The 10,863-nt window shown below is 45.1% G+C and overlaps 1 protein-coding gene across 1 annotated transcript; it reads right to left on the bottom strand.

The window, feature by feature from the left end:
• Positions 1-896: 896 nt before the first annotated feature.
• Positions 897-10,863, bottom strand: LOC311367307 (monocarboxylate transporter 2; the record flags this gene model as incomplete). The annotated part of the gene is made up of 4 exons (XM_084486131.1): positions 897-2,432; positions 3,799-4,638; positions 5,373-5,516; positions 10,644-10,863. 4 exons carry the CDS (start codon positions 10,861-10,863, stop codon positions 2,152-2,154), a joined length of 1,485 nt encoding a protein of 494 aa, XP_084342257.1. The 3' UTR covers positions 897-2,151.

Here is a 10,863-nt window from a genome sequence, read left to right as displayed (position 1 = left end):
CTTATTAGGCGTACATTGTAGAAAGATAGATGTGTACAAGATAAACAGGTGATTTGAGTGCCCACTTAATCGTCCACTCTTTCTGGAGTTCAGTCGAGTAAAACTAATCTTGAAATGATTGTTGTTTTTTTCTGAATCTAATGTTTATTTTCATGAGCACATAACAATTAGCTTTTCAATTAAACGCGTTTACATCAGTAGAAACAAATTAAAATAGACATTTCAAGTAATTCCTATAAAGCAACAACTAAATCGAGTTAGAGAGAATTGATCAGAAAATACTCCAGATTCACGACACTGCCAATGGCTTCTTCAATCAAGTACGACATTTTAAACCAATGTTGGATTACAATTCATGACACACTTTTGAATCTATTCAATGTTTTGCATTAATTAAATTATTAAAATATATATATCACAGACAATGGCATTCCTTAATATTCCTTTAAATCCAGAATAGCATGAATGTTAGCAGGGGTTAAGTTGATAGGAAGACAATGTTTTAAAGTTAACGAGAGTTGTTAGTTAGGTTAAAATACTTCACAAACAGCCCAGATCCTGTTTCAACACAAATAGCAGTTATTTGTTTTTCTTTAGTCTGCTTTTGTCGTTTTTCTGTACAAAAATATTCCATGATTTTGTTACGATAAATACTTCCAACGACGAACCACAACAGAAAAATGCAACGACATACCGCAATACCGCAGCATGTGTGCCGTTTTCAACAAAAGGCTCATCATTCCTTTATGTTGTAATAGGAGTGTGTTTGTGTGTGATTGTGTGTGTGTGTGTGTGTGTGTGTGTGTGTGTGTGTGTGTGTGTGTGTGTGTGTGTGTGTGTGTGTGTATTTGCTTGCACAACCTCACTGCATTCAATCATTACGGTTAAGGCAGAACACCTCCAGAATATACATTCTGGATTTATTCCTGTTATTCTACAAAATAACCTAGCGTTCTGGGAGATATGCATTCCCTGTAGAAGTGCTCAAAACAACATTGTGTTGTTCATGGCTCCACGTTTGGTCAAAGGACAGTACATGACAATTTCGTCAGTGCTGCATTCTCACTTTGTAAGCTCGAGAAAGATGGAGTACATTCAAATTAATGAAATGTATCCGTCAAGATGTTTCTGGAATGAAATGCAGCCTCTTGATTTTGTTGACTTTGGTGCAGCATATGTGGCCTGCATTTTCAATGCGCAGCAGGTGATGAACAACGCAAATCTAACATTCGTTGACAGTCCTCAAAAAAAACAATCATGTGTGAACCCATCTGGTTTTTCGTTAGCGGTTAGCTCATTATTTGATTTGTGTGTCGCCAGTTAACAGTGGATTTCTTTTTAAATTGGCGTTATCTGTTAAGGAAGAGTACTTCTTTTGCCAGTTGGCTGAATAACATGATATCATATTGATGGCAGGCTGTCGGGCTAAACGGACATCACCAGGGATTGACACTGGTGCCTTCTACCATCACACCCAGTCTGGCTCCTCAGTTAGCAAATTTCAAGTTAACAATTTGAGTCCTATTTACACACACATGTAGTAACGAGACTCATTTTTCACCATTTTTTGCTGTTCAAAGTGATCTCTAGAAATGGGGGATCAGTGAAATGTAGGGCCCTGAAAGGAAGTGGATGACTTTGCATGTTTAACGGTTCCCATGGAAACCACAGCGTAGGATCGATATGCATACAACAAAACGAAAGAAACGGGACAACGTTATCACCGACATGTGTCACCAAGACGATTCAAACACAAGAACCCTGGTTTTGAAGTCTCAACGTCGAGACCCTGTTTCACGTTTACATCAACGGCGTCTCCACGGTGATACTTCGGTAGTACGCGAGGCTGGAATTACGGACGACAAAATCAACCGACGGGTGCGCGGTGATTCCTCACCGACATCTTATAAAAACAGTTATTTACTTTGGCAGTTAGTATCGGAGGAGTTCTGACGACGAATGACTTCCGACGAAGCCCGCAGTTTTTTTCGGAACCGCTCTGTACTCTCTCGCCTCCGAACTCCGCTAGCAGATCGGAGCGTATAGGGCGCTTTGGGAGTTGTGGCGGTGTTTGTTGTTGTTGTTGTTGTTGTTGTTGTTGTTGGTGGAAGCGAGGAGGTCACAGTGTCCAGAACGGAAGGGACCCGACCCCTAGATGTTGGTCTCCCGCTGCACGGCCTCGCCGTCCTTGCCGTCCGTCTTGGCCAGCTCGGCGGTGGCTTTGTCGCCCCCCTCGGAGCCCTTCCGGTACTGCGCGGCGTCCGGGTCGTCGGTCTCAGTCCTTTTGTACGCCTCGGCCTGCTTGCGCTCGCGCTCCAGCAGTCTGTAGTTGATGAAGTTGCCGATGAAGAGCCAGACGGCGGCGACGATGACCACCACGCCGCAGACGAAGTACATCTGCTTGTAGCTTTTGGTGACGTCCACCAGTTTGCCTGGAAGAAAGCGGGAAAAAAAAGGGTCGGATCAAAAACGGACCCGTACAACTTTTATCTAAAATAAAAGGGACAAAGTAGATTTCGTCACAAGCCTATTGGGTTTATGCAGGATGGAAATGTTCCGACAACCCCTTGGATCAAACAAACACTACACTATAAATTATAAAAAAAAATTTTTTATCTGAACACTGTTTGTGTTTTTGTGGTCAGGACGATGTAAATGCATTCGCTATACTCTATGCCTATCGTATTATTATAATACGCAATTTCTCTTGCTTATTATAAATCCTCAGCTTAAAACCAAAGGTCAGTGGCATTCCAGGCGCTTGCTAGCACTTTTAAAAAGGTCAAGCAGTGACGTGACAAATGGACGCCAGGATAAAACAAACCCAGACAGAAACGACACAAACCACAGTATTATATTTAGATATATTAGATACTATGAAGATATTATGGTTCTAGTTTGTGAGACATCTAAACAACTGCTTAAGGAACTATATTGCAAAACACTGTTTAAAAAATAGAAAAAAAATTAAAAATGTTTAGTTCAACACTTCAACAACAACACCTAATTGGGACAACACTTAAAGGGGACTTGTTATACCACCAGGTGTGAGTGTGATCAGCCGTTACCAGCCACCATGAAAATGTGCCGCTTCTGCAATCACAGGTGGGCGTGTCCTCCTAGCCGTGCGACGGATAGATGAGCAACGTTTGCTACGGTCCACTGCTGGTGGACTGATCTATCCCAGCACACATCTAGGCGGACACGCCCACTTGTGACGTCACAAGAGGCAGATTTTCAAAACGGCATGTAACGGCTAATCATACTCACACTAGGGCTGGGCGATTAATCGAATTTTGATCGCAATTTCGATTTCAGAGTGAAACGATCACCAAACTAATATAATCGAGTTGAAACGATTAAAAAAATAAAAATAAAATAAAATAAAAATTTTATAGAAATTGCAGAACAGCTGGATTCATATTTGGACTTTATTTTCTATTTGACCATTTTGTGTATATTTTTAAGGGGAAATTTCGAAGTTCTCATTTACAAAGTGTTTTTTTTTGGAGAGAAATTATGAATAAATGCACCATGTTTTCAAACTCAAAAATAATCGTTTGACTAATCGAGATTTCAATATTGACCAAAAATAATCGTGATTATGATTTTGTTCCATAATCAAGCAGCCCTAACTCGCACCCGGTGGTGATAACATGTCACCTTTTGAGGAGCTATATCGCATAACAGGGTGTAGTTTTCAAACGTTTTTTTTCAAAAGTCAACACCACAACAACACCACCAAGTGGAGACGACGCTTAATATAAAGCGGGGGGGGGGGGGGGGGGTCTCCGTTACCTGCAAGCGGGGGTCCCAGCAACACGGGGCAGCACTCCACGATGGTGGTGAGCCCCACGGCGCTGGAGAAGCGCGGCGCCCCCACCAGGTCCATGAGGGTCTCGAACAGCACCGAGCTCACCATGCCGAAGGCGAAGCCGAAGAACACGGCGTACACCACCAGGCCCGTGTAGTCGCTCACCAGCGGGCACAGGACGTGGCACACGCCGTTGTATAGCACGGCGAAGCAGAAGAAGTACTGGATGCGCGGGCGGATCCAGCGCGAGTTGGCCAGCAGGCCCATGGTGGGCCGAGCGAACATGTCCACGAAGGCCAGGATGGAGAGCAGGAAGGCGGCCGAGTACTCGTCCACGCCCATGTCCTTGGCGTAGGCGGCCAGGAACACGATGGGCGAGAAGAAGCCCAGGAACATGATGACGTTGCCCGACAGGTAGATGAGGAACCCGCGGTGCTTGAAGAGCGACAGGTCCAGGTGCTTGTTCACCGTCTGCCAGACGCTCAGCTTCTCCGGCTTGGAGCCGCCGCCGCCGCCGCCGTCGGCTACGCCGTCGGTGAGGGCGGCGGCGGCCAGCTCCTCGTCCTTCTTGGCGCGGCCCGGCGGCGGCGCCAGGGGCCTCATGAGGGCCCCGGCCACGCAGCAGTTGAGCAGGAGGCCCCCCAGGATGAGGAAGCTGCCGCGCCAGCCGAAGGCGTTGAAGAGGTACTGGTTGAAGGGCGCCAGCGTGCTCAGGAACACGGGGCTGCCCGCCATGGCCATGCCGTTGGCGATGGGCCTCTTCTTGAAGAAGTACTTGCCGATCATGGTCAGCGCGGGCTGCAGGTTGAAGGCCAGGCCCAGACCTGAGTGACGACGCATTTGGGATTAGGACACTTCTGCACCTAGGACCTATGACCTAGGACCTATAACCTATAACCTAGGACCTGTGACCTATAACCTAGGACATGTGACCTAGGACCTGTGACCTATAACCTAGGACCTGTGACCTATGACCTAGGACCTGTGACCTAGGACCTATAACCTAGGACCTGTGACCTATAACCTAGGACATGTGACCTAGGACCTGTGACCTATAACCTAGGACCTGTGACCTAGGACCTGTGACCTGTGCCATAAAGGCCAGGCCCAAACCTCAATAACGATGAAGACATTTATTATTATTCGAATGCTTCTACCCTATGACCTATGACCTATGCCATGACTAACGGCTAAATCGTTTAAAATCAATATTACATTTATTCAAGTGACCATAAACATTAATAAAAACACACACAAAAAAAAAAGAATCCTATGCGTTCGCCCCAAAAAATATATATTTTTCAGTTTTTTTCCGAAAAACTCCCGGGCGATTATGAGACTAACGAATTATGACCCACGCCCCCCCCCCCCCAACGAACAGCGAGACGGTCGCCACCGCCGCCGCCGCCGCCGCCAGGAACCAGGGACATGACAACCATGGCGAGGGATGGCCACCAGCCCTCTAGGTCTATTAATAACGGCGTTCTCAGAAGCAGGGTGCTTAGCGTGCGACCGTTAAATGGGCTTAGTCCCGGCGCGACCCGGCGCGACGCCTCACCTCCGATGACCCCGATGCAGATGTACAGCTCGATGATGTTGTTGCAGAAGGAGGCGCTGATCATGCCGATGGAGGAGAGGAAGCCCCCCATGATCATAATCGGCCTGCAGCCGTACTTATTGACCAGGATACTGCTGATGGGGCCTGGAGGAACACACACAGTGTACCAGAGTGTATCATGTGTATAACACGTCATTTGATATATGTAACACACAGTATATATAATATGTAATATATTTAAATATATATAATACGTAATATATTTAATATATATAACACACTATATATATAATACGTAATATATTTAATATTTATAACACACAATATATATAATATGTAATATATTTAAATATATATAATACGTAATATATTTAATATATATAACACACAATATATATAATATGTAATATATTTAATATTTATAACACACAATATATATAATACATAATATATTTAATATTTATAACACACAATATATATAATATGTAATATATTTAAATATATATAATATGTAATATATTTAATATATATAACACACAATATATATAATATGTAATGTATTTAATATATATAACAAACAATATATATAATACGTAATATATTTAATATTTATAACACTATATATATATTATATATTTTATATATATAACACACAATATATAGAAAATATTTTATATATATAACACACAGTAAATATAATATATATCATAATAATAATAATATATATGACACAATATATATCATATATTTAAACTTAAATATTTCATGAATACGGCAGTGTCTAACTTAATTAACTTAACTAATGTCACTTCACACACACACTGCCCAGTATCTATGCAGAGACTAGTGTCTTGGAACTGTAAAAAAAACTTAAAATTCAGGTCAACAAGAACATCAAATCCCTGGGTCATTAAGCAAGGCCCGTTATTGTGGTCCTGTCCGTCAAAAAAAACCCAAAAAAAACCTTGACGAGCAAAATAGGTCATCTGACATTCCCCCCCACCCAACCCCCCCACCTCCCCTTCAGTTTTTCCTTTGTAGTTCGTCCTTGAGGAAACAAGTTCAGCTCATTTGCATACAGGGCTGTGATCAGTATTCTCTGCGGATCTCGAGGGTCCTCATTGGCCGAGATGGGGAGCCCCTGAGCCACTGCATTAACGCCTGTTGAAATGGGCTTATCGTCCGCAGCGAGAGCCCCCCCCCCCCACCCCCCAACCCCCCCCACCCCCCAACACCCCCCCCCCCCCCCTCTCACGGACATCATTACAGCGAGGAGCAAACGCCAGCCAAGCTAAATATACCACGTTCCGCTTCCCAAACAGGAATGACACATTATGTTTCCCATATCGTTCCGCGGCCCTCCGGGTTGATGTGTTTAGCAAACGGAACGAAGCACTTCTGAGACACAAACAGACACGCATTCCAAATCCCCGCCCAGCCCCACAAGTTCTTATTCTGTGTCCTGCTTATTTTGTGTTCTTAATTTGTGTTCTTTTTTGTGTTATTATTTTGTGTTCTTAGTTTCTGTTCTTTTTTTGTGTTCTTAATTTGTGTTCTTTTTTTGTGTTCTGCTTATTTTGTGTTCCTCTTTTTTTGTGTTCTTCACGTTTGTCTTCTTATTTTTTTGTTCTTATTTTGTGTTCTTCTTATCTTGTGCGTTTCCCATTACATCTGTCTGAGCGTCTCATGCAGTCGTACGCCCTCGTGTGTGTGTGTGCGTGCGTGTGCGTGCGTGTGTGTGTGTGTGTGTGCGTGTGCGTGTGCGTGTGCGTGTGCGTGCGTGTGTGTGTGTGTGTGTGCGCGCGCCCAGCAGGTTGATCTCCGGCCCTCTGCCAGAGTCGGTCGGTTTATGATAACAGGGAAGATAACGGCAGAGCGGGGACTTCCCCCGTCTCTACGCGTGACGCAACCACCGCCGGAACGTGGAGCCCTGCCTTCACCGGAGCTACGGAGCGTAGGCAAATAACCGCTCACACACTCCCTGTGTGTTGGCACAGCCACTGGAGCGACACTGAGATGACCTTTCTTGCTTTTAATACCACAAAAAACTAACCATATTAAAAAAAAAACAATGACAAAGGGTTAGCCCTGAGGTTAGGAACCCTTTTTAATCCTCCCCTAAATCCTTTCACTGCGTTCACAGGCAGAAGTCACTGTCTTTGATTGACGGCGAGGGTCATTGTCACTAGGTGTGTGATCATTGCGTGTCTCGCTTTGTTCCTTGTTGCCAGTGACTGTGGAAACTATTTCTACTATGTCTTTTTTTGGCAGCGTCACAGCCCCCGGGCTTTTATGGGCTAATCTAACCGGGCCGACCGGGGTGGACAGGTGGTTGGGTAGAGATCACAAGACGTATCCGAGCGCCCTGACATGAACCTGAGATCCTACGGCGCCAAATCCCTCCTCGATCCTTGTAGCTAACGGCACAGGAAAAACGGGAATCTATTGTTTTAACCGAGCCGTGGCCCTGAAGCGCGAATGCATGTCTAAATAAGGACTCAAGTCAACACTTCGATGTTCAAACTCAGAAACATTCCTTCGTGTACTTCCCGAAGTGTTTACTTTAACAAAAGGTCTGCAGGCAACACATTTTTTTGGTTCCAGAGATCAGAGGTGTAGTGGTAAGCATATTTGGCAATGCAAATATTTGGAAGTGCACGCGTCAATAAATAGGACCTCATTGTACTCTCCTGCTCTCTGTCGCAAAGTCACAAAGGGGATCTACCAGGGATCTGGAGCAAAGCCATCGCTCACGTTAGTGAGCAGCTGCACTGGGACTAAGCCTCCCTGGCATATTACCCCAGAGTAGCTCTCTCAAGGTACGCAGTAGTGGACCCCTCCTTTGAGCCAGACGCCGACAGTGGAGCAGATATATTAGCAATGCCACCGGGAGATGGGTTAAGGTCAGGGGGCAAACACCGACAGTGATATTAGCAATGCCACAGGGAGATGGGATAGGTCAGGGGGGCTATCGGTTCTCAATTAGTATCGTTTGTTATATCTATCAATTATTATATAAGCAAAATCCGTAGCAACGTAACATCTGAACCCCTTGCAAAGTCGGAGGTAGGAGAACCAGTGTAATGGCCGACGCTCCTTACATAGACACTTGAGTCAATATTTGCTCATCACTTGAGCTGAGGGCTGTAGCGGTCATACCGTTGCTGAAATGAACCGTCTCTCTCTCTCGTATCCTGGAAGCTTGGCTGTAACCACGGAACAGGACGGTTTGCTGGCAGGTGCATTCAAACGGAAGAAAGACCATTGGTTCTCAACCTCTGGGTCACGAGCCATACGTGGCTGGTCGCATGGGACCTAGTAGGATGGCCACGACATTTTATAAAGTAAGGCGGCAGTGGCTCAGGAGGTAGAGTGGGTTGGCTGGTCACCGGAACGTTGCTAGTTCGATCCCCGGTTCGATCCCCTAGCGGAGTGTCGAGGTGTCCCTGAGCGAGACGCCCTCACCCTGACTGCTCCCGACTAGCTGGCTGTCGCCTTGCCTGGTTGACTCCGCCGTCGGTGTGTGAATGTGTGTATAAAAATGATGTGAGTTGCTTTGGATAAAAACATATGCTAAATGTAAGTAAACCTTTTTATATAAAGCATTTTTTTTTCAAAAAACGTACATGAATGCCTTAATTTCTTTGTGGCTTCCTTTGATGGTGAATGAGTTTGAAGGCTGCAGAAGCAGACTGCGGCATTGATGAACAGTTTGTGTAGAGGCATCGTGATCACCTCATTCTCTCTTCAGATGCGGTAATGAGCATGTGTTGCTGATTTCACTTGGGGCCGAAGGTAATTCCACAGTCGGGTCACTCAAGAAAAACTTCAGAAACCCCTCTGGGTTAACACAATGACGTCCATATGAGTCAAGGCAGAGTCTAGTTATTATAACAGAGTACCTGACCCCTTATTATACCTGAGTAATTATACACAGTTACCTGACCAATTATATATAACAGCGTTGACATAAAAGTGGAACAAAAGACACCACAGTATAATGAGACGTATCAATTCAGTGAGTTACAGGGACACATATAACTCAACATGGCTGTTCAGTGCAGACGGGTTTGGGGAAAGACAAAGAGAAATTTTTAAAAGTGCTTTTGAATGGGAAGGGAAGGCTTCATACAGGCCAGTCGATACCCGCCACGTCCTACAAAATGAACAGTATTTGTTTTACACGACCATGGATTTCAGCAACTCGGTGAAACACTATAGTGTCGTTCACAAGCTTTTAGAGGTCCATATGCTGTATGTTTCACCGGCAGTGAAGCAAAGCATTTGGACATATTTTGTGGAGCCTTCTAAGGGAAGTATTGATGCACCGTTCAGCCATTTATAAAACATCCACAACATCCGAAGTGCTAAAACAATGTTGTATTTATTAAGCTTCAGGTTGCACTTGGCAACAACTTGTACAATCTGAAGTTTGGACATTTGGCATCGAGTCAAGGTCAAAATTGTGACCTTCCAAATTTTGGCGTCAGCTTTGGTAGTCAGCTATCCTTCTTAACGCCAATAAAAGATCAGAAATTGGATGAGAAAAGATGCAATTTTAAAATCTTTATGTAAGCAGATAACTGCCTCTTTGTGCCTTGTTATGTTTCAAGTTGACCTTCAACCCTATGGCTTTTGGCATGTTTCCTTCTGTAAACGTCTTGGCCATTACACAAACATAACGATTTAAACAGTGCAAAATATTGGCTTGTGGTTTTGTTTGAACATAGTGCTTTCAGCGTTCCCCGAAGCCTAGTTGTGAGTGTGTGTTCAACGTGATTTCCAACCTAAACAAGGCCCAACCCAAAGCGCATTATAATGCAGGAACAATCTTGAAATGTTGCATTTTCCACTGTCAATATAACAAAGGTTATCCATTTTGTTTTGGCAAACACCTTGACCTACGTGACTTTTGCTGTTTCTCCGACCAGTCGATAGGGGGCGCTGGACCAGCCAACGGTCACATGGGTCGTTTAGGGTCATACTGAGTGTGTGTGTGTGTGTGTGTGTGTGTGTGTGTGTGTGTGTGTGTGTGTGTGTGTGTGTGTATGTGTGTGTGTGTGTGTGTGTGTGTGTGTGTGTGTGTGTGTGTGTGTGTGTGTGTGCATGCCTGTGTGTGTGAGAGAGAGAGAGTCTGATTGACTGAGTGTGAGAGAGAGAGAGAGAGAGAGTCTGATTGACTGAGTGTGAGAGAGAGAGAGAGAGAGAGAGAGTCTGACTGAGTGAGTGAGTGAGTGAGTGAGTGAGTGAGAGAGAGAGAGAGAGTGTTACCTCCGGCGTACATGACGGCCAGCATGATGGAGGAGATCCAGGCCGTCTGGCTGTAGGACGTCCCGAAGATCTTCTGGATGTCCTTGAAGAAGACGGTGGTGGCCTTGGGGAAGGCGTAGGAGAAGCCGATGGAGATGAAGGCCCCGAGCACCACCGCCCAGCCCCAGCCGCCATCCGGGGGCTCCACCACCGCCGCCGCCGCCTTCGTCGGGGGGGGCAT

This window comes from Micromesistius poutassou, assembly GCF_964030765.1.
Source record: "Micromesistius poutassou genome assembly, chromosome: 22".
Taxonomy (NCBI): domain Eukaryota; kingdom Metazoa; phylum Chordata; class Actinopteri; order Gadiformes; family Gadidae; genus Micromesistius; species Micromesistius poutassou.
This window is presented reverse-complemented; position numbering and strand designations above follow the sequence as displayed.